The 18,769-nt window shown below is 42.6% G+C and overlaps 1 protein-coding gene across 1 annotated transcript in view; it reads left to right on the top strand.

Annotated features, from left to right (window-relative positions):
- Positions 1–18,769, top strand: part of TMEFF2 (transmembrane protein with EGF like and two follistatin like domains 2) — a 169,105-nt gene that overhangs the window by 144,255 nt on the left and 6,081 nt on the right. The window contains exons 8-9 of the mRNA XM_024195282.3: positions 14,886–15,009; positions 17,991–18,149. Coding sequence (XP_024051050.1) covers positions 14,886–15,009; positions 17,991–18,149 — 283 coding nt within the window. The remainder of the gene's footprint in view (positions 1–14,885; positions 15,010–17,990; positions 18,150–18,769) is intronic.

Raw genomic sequence — 18,769 nt, 5'->3', positions numbered from 1 at the left:
GTTTTCATTGTGTGGAGTTTCAGGTAGATAGGGATTTGCAGTTCCAGAGCTCCAAACAACTCTTTGACCAAGTACATGCTCTTTTTTTCAAGTGGAAGATCTGTGACAAAAATCAATACTACCCTCATAGTTATTATAATGAATCTGACCCATAACCTTTCTTAGGATGGCCACAAGCTTTCACCATGTGTCTAAGGTTTATTTATAAATATTGATTTATATTACAGATTACCTCTAACCATTTCCTATAAAATACTCCGGTCTTGCAGTTTTGCTCTCCATGCTCTGCTTGGTATCAAAGGTAGAGCAATAAATCAAAAAGATGTACCTAAGGCCACCACTGATAGCCACAGCGTCCAAGTTATAATAATGAGTTGTTTTGTTTTAATTTTAAGGAAGATCTTGCTTGGAAAGCATTACTTTGATTTAAACATTACTTTGGGAGTCACAGCAGATTCTGTTTACTCAAAAAGAAAAAAAAGTGAAACCTTCATATGCAAATGTATGGCATTTCAAAATGTCATATAGCTGCATCTACATATAAATAAGCTGCTTTCTGTATTCTGCGGTAGCAAGGCTGTTTTGATATAGAAATTGGATAATGGTATACAAATTAAAACCAGTGGGATACCATTGGGCCAAGCTTTAGGAGTGTTATTTCCTTAACCATCACTGAACTAGTTTGCTAATATTGCTATCCTTTTGCACAGATAGCCATGGAGTCCAGAATAGGAACATGGTACATAACTGGTACTTGTTTGTTTATTAAGAAATGTAGTGAAAGCAAATATACCAGGAAAAAAGTGCATGTTCATGCTGCTCCTTACTCCACTGGTGGTTCTGTTGACCTATTGGAGACATCAGGGTTTGGATCCCAGAAGATCAGTATTGAATCTAGAGGATGGCAGGTAGTTTGGTTTCAATATAATTGTTCTAGCTAATCCACCTCTGCCACCTCCAGCAATCCCATTGCCTCCTTCCTTCACTGCAGTGCAGTAATATCTTGGGTGGATTTGAGCCTATAAAGTGGTTTTGTTCTTTGCTCTCCCCTACCCTTTTCTGTGTGTTGTGGGGTTGGGTTTGTTTCTCTGTTTGGTTTTTGTTCCTTGTTTCTTGGTTTTTGAGAATAAACTGTCTTGTTTTAATGATACTGATGCATAGTTGGTAAGTTTGGTATCAGTTCAGTTCCCAGTGTGCACATTTCAAGAGTCACTATCATTGGCACTAGTCTGCAACCTTAACCAACAGACCAAGAAGGGAATGGGCATGGAAAGTGAATTATCCTTTCAGTCTAGAGGGGAACACTTCATTCTAGGGTGGAGAAATGTATCCAGCCATTATCTGGGCTCTACAGTGGAGTCGCATCTTACGCAGGGGTTAGGTTCTAAAGTCAGCGCGTGTTTCTCTATGGCTCTCAATTAATTCAATTTCTTCCTCCAGGATGTCGAGGAAGCCATCACCACCCACTTGCCTGGCCACCTGAACAATGCATTTCATCTCTTTGTAAATGGTCGGGAAACCCTTAAAATCATTCACACAGTCTTTCCATAGGTTTCGCCAACATGCATTGATTGTTTCAGGCTTGATTGCATCCATTGCCTGTTTAATATAAGTGATGCAATCGGCAGTGTTAAAGGACTTCCAACACTCCATCCATAGCGCTACGTATCCGTGAGAATGTAAGCCTCGTGTACGAGGCCTTGAAACAGCGAATCACACCTTGGTCAAGAGGATGGAGGTGGTATCGGGGGGGAGAAAGACGACTTCAACATTGTTATGTACAAACCTGAGTGCCGCAGGGTGGCCAGGAGCATTGTCTATGATCAGCAACACTTTAAAGTCAAGTCCTTTCTCTTCGAGGTACCGCTTGACCTCCGGAATGAAACACTTGTGGAACCAATCCAGAAATAATGCTGCTGTCACCCAAGCCTTTTTATTTGATTGCCAGAACACAGGCAGGAGATTTTTGTTCTTGCCTTTTAGGGCACGGGGATTTGCAGCCCTGCAGAGCAAGCCAGGCTTTATTAAATACCCAGCCACATTGCCACAAAACAACACAGTCACACGGTCTTTAGCTGCTTTGAAGCCAGGGGCTTGTCTTTCTGATTTTGAAATGTAAGTGCGGTTGGGCGTTTTTTTCCAGAAGAGCCCAGTCTCGTCAGCATTAAAAACTTGTTCTGGAAGATAGCCCTTTTCTTCCAGGATTTTCTTTAATTGTTCGGAGTAGGCTTTTGCTGCCTCTTCATTGGCAGATGCAGCTTCACCAGTAGTCTGCACGTTTTTGAGGTTGAAGCGGTTCCTAAAACTGTTAAGTCAACCTTGGCTGGCTTTGAATTCCTTCTCATCAGAAGGCAGTCCCTCTTCGGCAGCAGGTTTTGAACAGCGCGTAGAGGCTAAGAGCCTTTTCTCGCAACATGTTGGCATCACACGCTTACGGTTCATGTCTTCCAGCCATAAGTTTAATGCCTTTTCCGTCTTCACTAAAGTCTTATCACGCACCTGGCTCGTCACCTTAGCAGTTATTGGAACACTTGATGCCATGGCTTGACGAATTTCTCTCTCTTGAATCTTGATGGCACAGATGCTAGGTTCGTTGCGGCCATATTTACGCGCCACGTTGGAGACCGACATACCGTCTCTCAGTAACTCCAACATAGCCAGTTTTTCCTCCAGTGTTGGAACAGATGGCTATTTCTTCAGGTGAGCACCAGATGAAGTAGTTGGCTTGCGTTTAGGGGCCATGTTGTACGAAAAATACATATCTTTAAACACTAGAATCACACTCAGCACAGCGAGATGCTCACACTATGAGAGGTACGCGGGAACTGAGACCAACTGAGGAAACAGCAGATTCACGTCTCCCATCTCACGCTCACTCCGGGGCATACGCTCATTGAGTGGAATGATGGGTGGAATCGCCCACACTATTTACAGGTATCTTGTTGTTTTTCTTTTTTTTGCCGAGTGCGTATAGTTGAATTCGCGTAAGTTAAATGTGCGTATGATGCGACTCACCTGTACCTGTTCTATGGATAAACACAACACTTCTCATGTCTCCATCCCCAGGAGAGGACTTTGGCACACAGGCTAACAGGCTGGCACCCTCCGGATTTCTAAACTGACACCACCATTTGTAAAATATTGAATTACAATAATAATAATATTGTCTCCTTCATTAAAAGTTCAGGTCCATCAATGGCTATTAGCCAAGATGGGCAAGGGTGGTGTCCCTAGCCTCTGTTTGCCAGAAGCAGGGAAGGGAATGGGCGACAATGTATGGATCACTTGATGATTACCTGTTCGGTTCATTCCCTCTGGGGCCCCTGGCATTGGCTACTGTCAGAAGACAGGAAACTGGGCTAGATGGACCTTTGGTCTGATCCATTATGGCCGTTCTTATGTTCATGAGCTGCTTCATCACCTGCCCGGGGAGTAAGGGGATATATGGTGAACCCCTTATTTTCCCTGTAGGGGCTACTTATCCTACCAGTCTGTGCATGGGAGCAGTGGTGCTGTGGTTTTAAAATAAAAAGAAGTGAGTGAAATAACCTAAACTAAACTCCATGTTCCCCAAATGGGAAGTGGGTAAACTCCGTTTACCCTTGACTACACTACAGGATTGCATGGGAGGGAGAGCAGCTGCCATGGGCCAGTAGTACTTCTCTCCCACAGGTGAGCGGCTAACAATTTGTCTCCACTTCCAAAACAGCAGACAGCACAGACAGCTTGGAGGGTGATTTAATCTGTGTCAGGTGTAGGACTAACACACACAGTTCTCCCCTGGAGCAATAAGGAAGCAGGGACCAAACTGGGACTCTCAATCACAATTCAGTCCCCAGTCTACTCCTATGGCAGTACAACTACACACTGCTCCTTACCCACAGCTTCTCCTAACCCCATGATCTAGCCCTGAGTCATTAAGCCAGAGCTTTATATAACTGTTCCTTCCCAGGATATCTGTGGGGACTGAACTTCCAACCTCTGGATCTAAGCATGACCCCCTACTGTGTTAGCTAAATGACCAGATTGCTAATGCAATGCCAATAGCAGACTCTTAAACTTCAAGAAGTGGTCTGGTCACTAGAGCGGGACAAAGAGCCATGTGTGCTGGTGTGGGAGAAACGGTTTTAAGACGCATTTGTCTGGTTAGTGCTTTTTATTTATTTTCCCTTTTAGACCTGCTAATATCACGGATTGCATCTACTGAGAGTGCAAGCACATGGCAGGTGGTTATTGTTATTTGTATTACAGTAGCACCTAGAGGTGCCAGGCAGGTTGGGACCCCACTGGGCTAGGCTCTGTATAGACACATAATAAAATAATTCCTTCCCCCAAATTGCTTACAAGCTCTGTATAAACAGAATACAATGGACAAATGAATGGGGATGGGACAGGCAAGAGGGGTAACAATATGCGCTTGTTTTGAATGAACCAGCATCATTGTTGTTTATAGGAAATGGATTAACAAGTTAACTGGAATTTTGTCAAGCAATCCTCAACCTATTCAGTTGTTTCACCAGTACTGTGTATAAATGTAGGTACATTTTGATGGTTTTAAAAACTCAGAAATGTTTTTAGAATATAATTTTTTTTCAAATATGCTGACATGCTTTGATTATTTTTGCTTGGTATGAACATCTGGAGATTATTAGTGTGTCTTTATTCATAACTTTCCATTATTAATTATGGCAGCAGACTGAATAATTATGATATACTGCTGTAAGAGGCAAAGATCTTACTATTTTTTCCAGTGAATTAGAAACCATCGTCTCAAACATAAAAAGTACTACGTTATTTTTAAAACAGAAAATGGATGTTATCCTCAGTCCGGGGAACTCGTTTGCATGACAACCTTTAAAATGAATAAGTGACTGAGTCGTGCAAGTGTCTTTTGTGATTGAGAAAAGAGATGAATGCAATTTAACTCAGATGAATCCATTTTTTTCCCGCTTGGTAAAATTAATAATATCAGGATGGTATTTATTACACGGTTTTCAGGGAGCTGCATATGGAAGGACGTGATAGGCTAAACTGCATGCCTAGTGTGACTCCACTGAAGCCATTGAGTTACTCTTGGGTGAGTTTGGCCCCATGTTGTAACGTGCTGTTGAGGGGAGGTTTTCAAAGGCACAGGCAGCATTTCGGTGCCCAACTGCCACTGACTGTCAATGGGAGTAGGTTCCAAACCTCCATTTGTACCTTTGGAATCTCTTGCCCTTTAAAGCCAATTCTTCAGGCCAACGTCCAGCCTAAGTAGCACCCTGGATGCAGGGGAGGTGGAGGAAAAGGAATCTTCTTTCCAGAGCAGCAGAACAATGATAGAGCTGCTCCATGGAATATGTTGGCCTCAGGAGCCTTCTGCACTTCTGCCATAGCAACAAGACCATACAAGAATGACACCTCTGGCTGCAGTCCATGCCTGTCTCCTTCACGCTGCCATGCAGAGAACTTCCACGCATGGGACTCCATGTCACACAGGGTGTGTGCCCTCTACACATGCCCCCTTCAAATTCTGCCCCACCTTCATCACCCTTGAGAGTAGAACTTCACTGGTTCTGCTGAACCCTCCATGGTCACAGGGTCAGGATTTGCAACATTTTAAGAGAAGTGGAACACCCAGTAAACAGTTAGTTAGTTTACTAGAGGTGGGACATGAATGGCCGTTAGTGACTAAATTGTTTCCTATTGAAATATGGTCTGTTCATTGGAAGCACTAATCAGATGTAGGGAGTCCTGCTCTGTGCAGCACAAACTTGAACAAAGGAAATATCTGTCTCAGGGCCGGCTTTACGCCGATTCGCCCGATTCCCTGGAATCGGGCCCTGCGCCTAAGAGGGCCCCGCGCCTTAAGCGTCTTTTTAATTTTTTTTACTCACCCTGGCGGCAGTCCGCTCCGGGGTTTTCGGCAGCCCCACTCCCCTGGCCAGAGCGCCAGCAAGAGCGCGGCAAGCCCTGCGGCCCCGCTCTCCCGGCTGGAGCTCCGGCCAGGGCACAACAACCCTGCGGCCCCCCTCCTCCGGCCAGCAATCCGAAGTGCTGCCGAAGACTGGGAGCGCCGCCTGGTGAGTACAAGCCCCAGGAATCGGGCCCCGCATTTGCTAAAGCCGGCCCTGATCTGTCTGTTCTATCAGAGCCAGTGCTTTGTTGTGAACTCTAGGTTCTTATATTGCTTCTGTCACCTTGCCATCTGAGCACCTCATGTGCCTGGGAATTCTGGGTAGCTCTGCCATTAGTAGCACACATGTAGCAAAATTATTTAGTGGCCCAGCTCTGCTAGGTGCAGAGTGCTCTCAACTGCTGTTGAAGTAAACAGAAGAAAACCCACTAAAACAGTCATGAATTATCAGCGACAGGGGATTTGAGCCTAAGTGGCATCATTGCCCCACTCCTTCTGCCCATGCAGTGCAGTGGATTTCTTTGGGTTGTGGGGGCATGGCCAGGAGGGAGCTGCGCTGGGGAAGTGCTACAGCACCATTCCCCCTGCAGATGCATAGCCACAGGAAGGAATGCTGACTCTGAAAGACTCATGGGGGAGTATCAAAGGATTTCCCTGTGGATACATCAGCAATGTTGGCCCTGCCCCTTCGCCCCAGTCCTTGTAACCTTTCCACGTAACTATGACCATCCCGTGAGTTTTTCCACAGGATGGCATGCTCTGGGTGGGCCTTACAATCTAACTTTAGCTCTCTAGTCATTTCCGTTGCCTTCTTCTAAACTCCTTTGACAAATTCCTAATCGTGACGTGCTCAGAGCTGCAGGCAGTAATCCTGGTGCCATCTCACAACAGATGCACTGAGAAGAAATATCATTATGCTGCTCTGTGACATTGTGCCTCGTGTACGCTGCTCAGCACCACATTGGCTTTTCTTTCTCCCTTCAGAATAAATGTCTGAGTGGCAGTGGATGCTCTGCTCCTTCCTCCTACCCCTTGGCACACACAAACATATGCGCACACACACCGTAATTTGACCGTACTCACGCATTGTCTTCGATGCTTGTATAATCTGAATTACACACTGCTTAACCATGTCTCTCATTCAGAGAAGGAGAGGTTGGAATTCTTCCATGTAGGCTTTGGTGCATATCCTTGGACACATTTCCGAAAGGGATAGAGAAGTTTAAGCAAGTAGAACCGACCCAGTTAGGAAAGCAAGAGAGAGTCCCTTTTCCCACATTTAAATCCTCAGAAAATGTGATTTGTGAGGAGTTGCCACTTCAGTACCAATAGGAGAGCGCTGATGTAAATTTGACTGACCTCAGCTGCATTTGAAGTGTTGTGTTGTTATTATATAAGTGAATTCTTCTTCACATTGTCTCCAGTGAGATAGGCATCAAAATAGCTTTAATTGAATATTTGGTATTGTGTCTTCAGTTACCATCCCATATTATGTCTACCCAACTATGCAATCTCCAAAATGCAATCTCGCCCCTCTCGTGTCCATTCAGAATAGTACTACAAAGATCATTTTCCTAACCCATCTCTTCAAATCCCTCCATTAGCTGCCTCTTCATTACGGCATCAAACATAAGCTGCTTGTCTTCATTTCCCTGGCCCTAAACTGCCTGTCTCCACCTACCTATCATACGTTAATCATTATTGAAAGGTCGACTCCTGCCTCTTACGACCCAGGATGCCAGCCTAAAACTCTCCTTTGCCATGTTGCCTACCAAAAACTTAGGCTGCTGCTATCCTTAGTCCACCGACTGTCAACCTGGCCACTTGCCTCATTGTTTCTTGTACTCTCCTGTCAGTAACGACCAGTTGTCTCGTGTTTTATATTTGGATTGCAAGCTCTTTGAAACAAGAACCATCTTCTTGTTCTGTATTTGAACAGTGCCTAGCACAACAGAGTCTTGGTCTAGGACTGCAGCTCTTAGACGATATGATAATACAAATAATTAATAATAATTTTGAAAGCCCTTGCTGGGGAATTTCCATTTTACAGTAGTGGTAAAACACAAAGCTTAATCTTTTTACTTAAGCCAATATTTTCTTACATGGTCATTATCTATTAATTGAGTGCCAATACTGTGCGCTGCGCTCTAGGAAACAGAGAGAATGACATGAGACTCTATAACCTAAGGCACTGATCTTGCATGTTCTTAATCACATAATAAGTCTCATTGATTGAGATGGGACTATTCATATAATGTAGGATTAGACTGTTCTCAAACATATACAGTTCCCACTTTGCCAGATTTTTGTCTGTTCCATCCAGAGTAGCTCATTTGACATGAATGGAGTTATTCCAAATTTTCTCTGGTGTGACTGAGATTTAAATCTAGCCCATTGAATTCAAAGGAAGTTTGGGGACTGTGAAGACTGCAGGATCAGGATTTAGATTGCATTTTCTCTGTCCTGTGTAGAAAATCTTCTTATAGGTGAAACCGCGTTATATCGAACTTGCTTTGATCCGCCGGAGTGCGCAGCCCTGGCCCCCCGGAGCACTGCTTTACCGTGTTATATCCGAATTCGTGTTATATTGGGTCACGTTGTAGAGGTGTACTTAGTACAGATTGAAACATTTTACCTTATTTTCTAGATCAAAGTGTCTCCCATTTGTGTTGTAATGAAACAGATTGATGCTTTGACAGTTTCAGTAAGAAAATAAGTTAAGTACTCGATGACGAATTAGACAAGCAGCTGTTTTCAGTATCCTAGAAAAATAATTCCAGGTTAACACAAGGATATTGAAAACAGCTGCTTCTCATATTAGTACACTGAGAACTTATCTTCTTTTCATGTTGAAAGTGTCAATTGTCAGTCTGTTTCATTACAACACAAACAAGAGACCTTTTCAACAAGAAAAGAAGATGTGAAGTTTCAATCTTTACTAAGGAGCATCTATCCTTAGTGATTTTAGAAGTAAAACAATGTCATTTTATGATCTGTGAGTAGTACTGCATAATATGGCATCACTTGACATGGTATGACACATCGTGTTATGCACTTCTAGCACTGACATGTCATGAAAATTGTCAAAATAATACAAATACTGTGAAAGTGAAAAAAACCTAACATAAAATAAATATTGAAATGAAAAATTCATTTTGAAATAGAATTTTGAATTTTTCCAAAATTAGTTTTTTTAAGCCAAAAATTTTGCTTCATGGGAAACTTCATTAAAATCAATACAATTTCATTAAAATGTTGGTTTTGTTGAAATGACATTTTCTGATGGAAAACTGTTTTGAAGAAATTTTCCAACCAGCTTTACTAATAAACTAGGTCTGGGGGGCAAATGTGATATTTCTTTTCAAAATAAAAAATTGAGGTATACTTCCAGATGTGTCAAGAATCACATATGCTCAGAGAAAGAAACTATTAATTCTACAAGCTGGATTTTCCTCTTTGGGCTTTCTATTTTATTTCCATCTAAATTTGATCTTAGCAAATTTCAGAAAAAAGTATGAATTCCATTATTTGGATGAAAATAAAGCTTTCCTTACCACCTAGTTGTCTAATAAGGATATATATAGAATGCTTGATATTTGAAGATGCGCTATCAACCTTAATGTTACTGCAATTTAATAAACTTTGAACTCATGTAGTATTGCTCTCTGCCAGAAAAAAAGAAGTATGACTTTAAATTTAAGCTTTGCTCTCTTTAGATGTGAGATTGGAGCTGAAGATGAGCTCCTCAGTTTAGTGATGTAATCTGATTAGTTTAAATATATGCCTGCAGTGTCTGCTTTTTGAATAATCACAAATTATGCTGGGAAAACCCCGTTATTTCTTCTCCTGTGAGGCCTGGAGACCTGTTTTGCTCAGTTATAAGCCCCTGGGTATCATAAAGTCTTTTTTATTTCATCAGTGGTCTAAATGTTAAAGAAAATGGCTTTGCTTTGTGGGTCTTATTTCAGTAATTATTATTGAATGATGAACAGTGAATGAACCACACATGACAAATGTTCGTCTCATTGCTTAATGCATCTCTGGAAGGTGCTCCGATAGAATTATGCTGTGGTAATGAGTATTAGAGCCTAGAAATGATTTAAAAAAAATAAAAGCACATTGCAATGTTTTGACGGTTTGGTTTTTTTTAATTGCACTGATTTTCGTAGCTCATCAATTCAAAATGAAACCGCTTTTAGTGAATACTTTATTTTTGGATTTGGGTCTCCTTGAGTCTGTAAAAATGAATCTTATTATCTGTGCAGTGAAAAAAAAAATTGGCAATACGTGGAGAAGGTGTAAGGTTTCCATGCAAGAGAAATATTGGTTGGGAAACAAAATGCTCCCATATCGCACAATTGTTAGAGAAATTGTATGAACTCTGCTTTCATCCTGTTTGGGATACTCTTCTGTCTTCTGAATAACTTAAACTGCAGATCAAACTAGAAATGAGGTGTTCTACCATCCTGTAGCTTTATGCTTGGTAAGATAAGGAAAGGAAATCTTAAGAGCTCAATAACTAACTGCTTTAGAGAAGACTCTAATCAACAAGAGGGACTGTAAATGATTCATTTCTAAATTTCATGGTTTCCTCCTGTCTGGATTAAAAGATAAAGCATTATATGGAGCATTCGTAAATCCTGGGCTATTCTATTTCTGATCCAGTCAAACATTCTCCATCACAGTATTACATTTATGGATTTACAAATTATTGGGCGTAGGTTATATTTTGCAGTGTGCTAGGGGCTAGATGCACAATGTACTGTTTTTCACACAAGACATGACCAAACGAGGAGGGAAAAATCATTCCTTCTCCTATGTGAAAGCTGATTGCCATCCCCTGTGCCCTGAAACCATGGAGAACTCTCCGCAAGTTCAGGGATATACCTTTATCCACTTCCACCCTGACCAGCACTGTTATATTTTCCCCAAAGGTAATGCGGGCTAAATTCCTCTCGGCAGTGTGAAGTCGTCTCCCCCTCCTGCTTCAAAGGAGGTATCTTACTGGTGGGGGAAGTCCTGGCATGGTAGTGCTGCCCACAAATCAGAGAGAAGCAGGGATCCTTGTGTTAGTAAGCTAGCCTGGGGCACAGGACCACCCACAGACAATTCTAAGCCATCTGCAAATTCCCCAATATCCACAAGGCTTGGAGGAAAAAAATGCTGCTCTCTGCTTTTTTTTTTTTTTTTTTTTTGCAAGGACACAAACCTCATTCCATAGCCTTGTTAGCAATGACTGAATCTCCAAATATAAACAATGGATATTAGCAATGGACACAGCTGGCCAGAGCTGAAAATGCTTCAACCTCAAGTTTAGACAGGACCCAACCATGTCCAGCACCGCAACAGCTGACATGTCTTTCTACTAACAGGTGTATTTCTTACTGTAGCCAGGCTCAGGAGGGAACCTTGGGGAGTTTTTCTCCCATGAGGCCCACTGTGGCTGTTTTCCCTCAGAAGGGAGCAGTCTGGTCCATGCAAAGGAACTATGCATCATTATACCTAGTATCCCACAGTGTTTCACTACCAGCAGCCCTTCCACAGGTCAGGCAGCTACATCACGATGAAGGGCTCCGTTAAGGGCCTAGATAGATGGGCTTGTATTAAAATATGTCTGTATGTCGTGGTGAACAGTGGCTAACAAAAAATGGGACAATAATGTAGCAGCTGCTCCCCATTGTAGGCTCAGACAGAAACTGCCCATAACCTACACAGCCAGGTAGGCTAATGCTGCTTATGTCAGTGTTAGATACCTCGCCATGGTTCTTATCACCCTGGTCAGGAGTATGGTAGCACAGCAACAAGTAAACTGTACTGCTGGGCAGAGAAGAGCCTTGGAAAGATGTTGACACTGCAGGTACTCTGCACTGATACCACAACTATTGCAAGTTTGTACCAGACCTGCAGGCTTCATGTCTCTAGCCCTTCTTCCACTGCTGCAAATTCCGTGCTCAAGCAGGAGAAAGAAGGGCTATTTCTGCATCCTCAGCCTGGTGCACCATTTTTCACCCCCCTTCCTATGGCTTTTCCTGCAGAAGGGGAGAATTTAGCCCTATATTCTGACATGTCCTTACAAAATCCTAAATATGAAAGAGGGCTTTGCATGTTCTAGCAATATCTATCTATAGTTTGGTCGCTCCTCGAGGTTTTCCGGGATTGTGGTTTGCTTTTATCTCTTTTAAGATAAAGAAGACTACTCAACTTTATTAGTGCAAGTTGTGAAGATAGCAGAATTCTCTTTGGACAGTAGTGATGAGGTGATGAGGAAAAATGCATTATGAAAAATTGAATCTTGGATCTGCTATACCTGTTTTTCCCAAAGGCAAGATAATACTTAAGCATACCTAATGCTAACTTGGCTGAGCTACAGAGCTGAACATAAATTATCATTGTTTTATTAAATCCAAGGAAAATGCAAATCTTTTGTTATTGCTTAAATTTATTTCTGTCAGTGTCAGATATCTATCATAAGATATATCCCTCCATTATTCGCTTGGTTTTTCTGGATAGCATTATTATTGTTGTTAAAATATATTTTAAAATATTTCTAGCATACTCTAATATTATTATCATAGATGAAAATGCACAACAATGTAAAATTTTTTAAAGAATCAGCCTTAAGTGTTTCGTTAGGGCCAGAATGAGCACAGTCTCTGTCCGAAGTACAAACACTTAGAGCTAGGCAGGAAATGGGTTTCCCATCCTGTGAATTTTTTTGAGATTTTGACATTTTTTCCCATCCCAAATCAGAACAAAAAGTCAAAATCTTGAAGATTTTTGCGAACCAAAAGCCTGAGAAAAAATTTGTATTGGGTCAGTCAAAACATGTTGTTTTGATAATTTCAAGATATTTCATTGCAATTTTGACTTCATTTCTTTCTTTTTTTTTTTTTTTTTTTTTTACCAAAAGTTAACTTAAATTTGGAAATAAAAATTTACTTCAAACTGAAAAAAAAATGGAACTTTTTTGTTTCAGAAACATCAGAATGTCCCATTTTGACAAGTACTAAATTGGATGTTTAAACAATTAAAACTTTTTTTTTTCAAAACGGGAAATTTATTGAGAATGAGCCTTTCCTGCAAACAGTTTCACTTTTGACAACTCAGCGTTTTCTGACTAAAAAGCATTTCATCGAAAAATTCCCAGCCAGCTCTCTAAAAGAGAGTCCACCACTTTGCGTTTTTTAGTCTGCTGATCCCAGTGCACCCGGCCTGCTGTGTAAACCTGGGCAACTGGGGATTGGGCTGTGTCTTTTCCATGCCCCTTTCGTCTGATTCCTCCCTTCCCCTCCTAGCCTTTTGGGGTACGTTTACACTGCAATAAAAGACCCACGGCAACAAGTCTCCGGGCCTGGGTCAACTGATTTGGGCTCATGGGATTCACGCCACAGGTTAAAAATAGCAGTGTAGGGGTTTGGGCGTAGGCTGGGGAAACCTGGCGAGGGCGGTGGTTACACTGTAGCACAAGCCCAGGTCAGTTGAGCCCAGCTCTGAGACGCGCCGACAGGTGGGAGGTAGTTGTAGTGTAGACATACCACTTGGTATGACCTTGGGCTCCATCATGTGTAGATCCTGCCTTTGTGTCTGGCCTTGCATAGGGGGCATTGAGGGAGAATGTTCTCTCTCTCTCTCTCCACACCCATGCCAGGGCCAGATAATCTGCCATTCGACATATTAAGAAAAAAGTACAGATATAAGTCTATGAAGTATGCGTCGAAATCCCTAAGCCAGATAGGACAGCTTTGAATGTATTTATCAAGTGTAGTTAACAGCTGATGTTCTACCAAATGAGAGTGAGTATATTGCAGATGGTGCTTAGGCATTTAAACACATTATGTAAATGTTAAACATAGACCCATTTCAACCTAAATTCATATTTGGAGCTGTCAATTTACTGGCAACATTGGGGTAAATATTTTCTTTGATTCATATGTTCAGTGCCCATCTAATGCTTGTGGAAATATACCTGTGCACATTGCAGGAGACTATATGATAATGTTGTATGTCTCATCCAAGGATCTCAAAGCACTTTATGAGTATTAAACAATTTATCCTTCCAAGCCCACTACAGAAGAAGGGATCCCATTTTACATCTGTGGAATCTGAAGCACAGAGTTGTTAAGCAACATGCCCAGTGTCGCACAGAAAGTCTGTGACAGAACTGAGAATAAAAACCAGGATTTTTAAGTCTTAGTCCTGTGCTTTAGCCACAAAACCATCCTTCATCTCACTCAGTGTATTCCACTGAGCATAGAATCACAGGATTAGAAGGGACTGCAAGGGTCATCTAGTCTAACTCCCTGTCAAGATGCAGGATTTGTTGTGTCTAACTGTCCATCCAGCCTCCTTTTGAAAATCTCCAGTGAAGGAGCTTTCATACTCTCCTTAAGCCATCTGTTCCATTGTCCTACTGTTCTTACAGTGAGGAAGTTTTTCCTGAGATTTAGTCCAAATCTGCCATGCTGTCATTTAAACTCATTCCCTCTTGTCCTGCCCTCTGTGGCAAGAGAGAACAATTTTTCACCATCTCTTTTATGGCAGCCTTTCAAATATATCAGTGTCCAGATTCTTCCTAGCCTCGCATGATTCTGAGGAGAGAGGATTTAAAGGATAACAGATATTATTGGACATTTTTCATGGAATATTTTGTGATCAATTTTTTTTAAAAACAGTAAAATTAGGTTTTCTGGCAAAACAGCGCAAAAACCTAAAGGGAATTAGATAAGCAAAAGAATCGCAAAATAGCTTACAAAACTCTGCATCTATGCTAGGTGATTCCTCTCTAATATTCTTCCTATTTAAGTATAGATTTCTGGGTTGCAAGATCATTTCAGTATTTCTCTTTCTTTTACAACTAAATAGGAGTCGTTCACATCTTGCTCTTTTGAATTTTTCCTATATTGTATCTTGAGCACTTAATGCCATGTTTCTTCTCACTTCCCCTTACCACATGCTTCCATGTTGATGTTCTTTTCACCTGTGTTCACAGAGAATGCAAATAAACTGGAAGAAAGTGCCAGAGGGATCTATATTCCTTGTCCAGACCACTACAATGGCTTCTGCATGCATGGGAAGTGCGAGCACCCTACTAATATGTTGGAACCATCTTGCAGGTAACACTTTTCTTCCAGAGCAGGTGGTGATAAGCTGAAGATGTAGAGTTGCTAATATGTGTAATCAAGATGAGGGGGGGGAATAATTATTACCAAAAACCCTTGTATGATGAAGCACCTTGGACCTAAATTATGCAGCAGAATTGCCCTGAATTATGCCGCAATGTCAATCGATTATAAAAACATGAAATACCCTTAAGACATATTTAAATATTTTTTTAAATGCACCACAAAGTGCAAGCGTAGCCAATGGGTGCTTTTCCTTGACTTGTAGCACTGAAATCTAGTATTCCCTGATATTTTCACAATGAGCAAACCTTAAAAAGTGAAGAACTGCGTGAAAGACAACTTCTTACAGCTTTGTATGCCAGGTGACTTAGAAAGAGGTTTGGGCAGGGAGGAGGAGTGGTGGTTGAAGCATCTCCCAGGCTTGCCTTTAGCAGTGAAAGGTTCATTGAGGTGATTAGGATTTCACTTCAGCAGTTCTTGCTCCCACCATATTCACTTGGAGGAAGTATGGAGATGAAGTGCCCATTTGCTGCAGCTGTTGTTTTGAGGCATACAAGACGGAGATTGGAGATCAGGCAGTTCCTTGGAAGCTCTGCATGGAGGGTACCTGCTCCTGCAAATCTCCCCTAGATCCTGTGGTCCATTTTGCCCTTGGCTGCCCCGGCTTCTCCATTCTTCCACCCAGCCACACATTATCCTCTCCTGGTTCCAAGGGTTAGAGGTGGGGGCATGTAGAGGCTGTTGCATGTCTCCCCTTACTCTAGCCTGGAGCACAAAGCTCAGTGAGCACCACCACCATCTCTAGGACAAGGTCCAGGCAAACTCTCCAAGTCTCTTAGAGTTGCTAGTGCCATTGACCTGAAAGATTTCCCTTGTGATGCCTCCCCTTTCCACTGCCAGCAGCACCGGAGCCGGCCCAGGGGAACAACCAAACTCCCCTTTGTGGGAAATCAGACAGGGAAGAAGGTAGCAGGATGGGGAAACAGCGAGGAGAGAAGCAGACTTTGTGTGGCAGTGGGCAGAATAAACAGGGATTTTAGTGGCAATTGGACAAATAGGTAAATTATGTGTTCATTTGCAGGGCCTTCAGTGGGTAATCTGCGTCTGAGTCCAGCGCCAGATGGCCTGTACCCCAGCAAGGGAAAAGTATCAAAAATGGGTTATTTTTGGCATTCTCATCCCAAAGCACAGGGAGTTCTAGCATCAGAGGGGATTTGGGGATCTCCAGGAAGGGTCTCAGCTCCATCTCCTCCCACTGAGGTCAATGAGAGTTGAGGGCACTTGGACCCAGTCAGGAGGCACACCACATCTGTCAGGATTTGGCCCTATAGCCCCCTGTGACAAGTTTATCCCTAAGACTTTGTTGCACATTAGCAAGTAAAACATTCTGGCCTGAATCCTGTGCCACGCTGTGACCACTTTGCATTGCTATGGCACAAAGAAGACCTAGACCCAGCAGGCCTGACCCCCAAGGATCTCGCCTGCATAGGGAAGTCCTAGGACAAGAGCCACCAGAATTGCTCCTCCCACCTCTCTTATTGTCATAGGGGAGTGTTGCTGTAAGAAAGAGCATGGTTGAGGCTAGGGTGCCCAGATGTCCCAATTTTATAGGGACAGTCCTAATTTTTGGGTCTTTTTCTTATATATGCTCCTATTACCCCCCCCCCCGCCCCATCCCGATTTTTCACACTTGCTGTCTGGTCACCCTAGTTGAGGCTCCCCTGAACCCCAGTGATCTCCGGCTGCCCCACAGCTCCTTGGCAGCATCAGCAGCTGGTGCAGGTGACAGCTGCATTCAGGAAGCTCTGACCTGTGCCTGGGGACCACCCTGGTGCAGAGCAGTGCCAAGATTGGGGCAGCACAAAGGCCAGTATTTAGATCTGAAACCAGATAAATGCAGCTTGGACATAAGGCACACATTGTTAGTAGTGCGGGTGATTAGCATTGGAATGAGCTACCAAGGGAAGTGGCAGATTCTCCATCTCTCGTGGTCTTCAGATCCAGACTGAAGGCCTTTCTGGAAGATATGCTTTAGCCAAACACAAGTTATTGGGCTCAGTCCAGGGGTAACAGGGTGAAGTGTAATGGCCTGTGATATACAGGAGGTCAGGCTAGATAGCCTAATGGTCGGTCCCTTGTGTCCATAAACCCTATGAATCTATTGGCTATTCCCTCTGTGGAGAAGGGATTTAGGAGCCAAGGAGACTGCTGCGGCCTTGGGGCTAGGGTGACAATAGCAGCTGTAAAGCATGAACTTGGTGGTGCAGCGGGTGCCTGTTTTCCCCTCCCCCAGCTCCTGACGAACAGGCCTGGTGCATGGTCCAAACGTTTGGGCACTGTGGGGTGTGTAGGATTTTGCCTTGTATGGGAAGTATGGGAAAAACAATAGTCAAAGAGTAAAAGAAACTATCCTAGAGGCAACCCAGTGTCATCAAAACCAAATCTTTTCGCAGACAAACATGTCGGCGTAAGTTGATGAAAAATGTTAATTAAACCAATGCATGGCTTACCTGTGAATCCAAGGAAAAAGCAATTATCCCTGCACAGCCCTCAGCTTTTCAGGACTGTCATTTATTTCTCCTACCCTTTGTCTATCTTGTAGACTGGAAGCTCTTTGGGGCAGGGACTGTCCCTTACTGTGTGTGTGCTTAGCACAATAGGGTCCCGATCTAGGGTGGGGTCTCTAGGTACTCCCCTAATCCAAATAGTCACCACATTTAAGACATCCAAGTATCTATGTATCTCATTATCCTAGCCACTTGGTGTTTGTGAGATAAAAGCAGTCCTTGCGTAACCTGGAAGTATAATCTACATCCCTTTTTAAAAAAAAAAAAAAGCCCACACAGTGTCTGCCAAGCAGTACTTTCATACACAGAGCCTCCCTCTCAAGTTCTAATCAGGGGCATAGTCTGTCCCTCTGCTAAAAGGGATGCAGGATGTCTAAGTAACAGGATGAACATCTTTCATTGCAGGTGTGATGCAGGCTACACTGGACAACACTGTGAAAAAAAGGACTACAGCGTTTTATATGTGGTTCCAGGGCCAGTACGATTTCAGTATGTCTTAATAGCAGCTGTGATTGGAACCATCCAGATTGCTATCATCTGTGTTGTAGTCCTCTGCATTACAAGGTCAGTATCTCTATGTTTTTGTGATAGAAGAAAAGGGACTTTGTTTATACCCACTTGATTCTCCAATTACACAGACTAGTACATTTGCACTCGGATAACAAATCCCACTTAATTCACTGAAGTAGGAGAAAGAATTGTTTGGTCCCAGTGCTGATTTATTTATCATGACTGTATTTTCAGTACCAATGTAATCAGACTTAGACCACACCAGCACATATAGCAAATGAAGTTTCATATTCTATATTCAGATGCTCGGATAAAATATTGTTCATATAAATAAAGGGAATATAAATGAGGCAACTGGATCAACAGTTACTAAAATAAATCTAGTTCTACCTGTGTATGTATTTCTAAAGAGCCCATCACTGTAGCTCCAATCCAGCAGAGCACTTAAGCACATGCATAACTTTAAGCCAACTGAAATTATTTTAATAAAGGGGACAGTGCTTAAAGTTATGCATGTGCTTCGGTGTTTTGCTGGATGGGGACCTAGATAAATATCCAGGTGTAATGTTGCATTTTTGTAAATAAAGAAGAAGCGCTTATTAGCATGGAAACTGTGGCCTCAAGGTAGTTCAGAATTAAAGTGCGAAGTGTCATTATTCTTCTCATGCCCACAA

The sequence above is a fragment of the Terrapene carolina genome, unplaced genomic scaffold, assembly GCF_002925995.2.
Source record: "Terrapene carolina triunguis isolate 2854851 unplaced genomic scaffold, T_m_triunguis-2.0 Scaffold62, whole genome shotgun sequence".
In the NCBI taxonomy this organism is placed as follows: domain Eukaryota; kingdom Metazoa; phylum Chordata; order Testudines; family Emydidae; genus Terrapene; species Terrapene triunguis.
The sequence above is the reverse complement of the archived record's forward strand: the minus strand, read 5'-3'. Positions and strand labels throughout refer to the sequence as shown.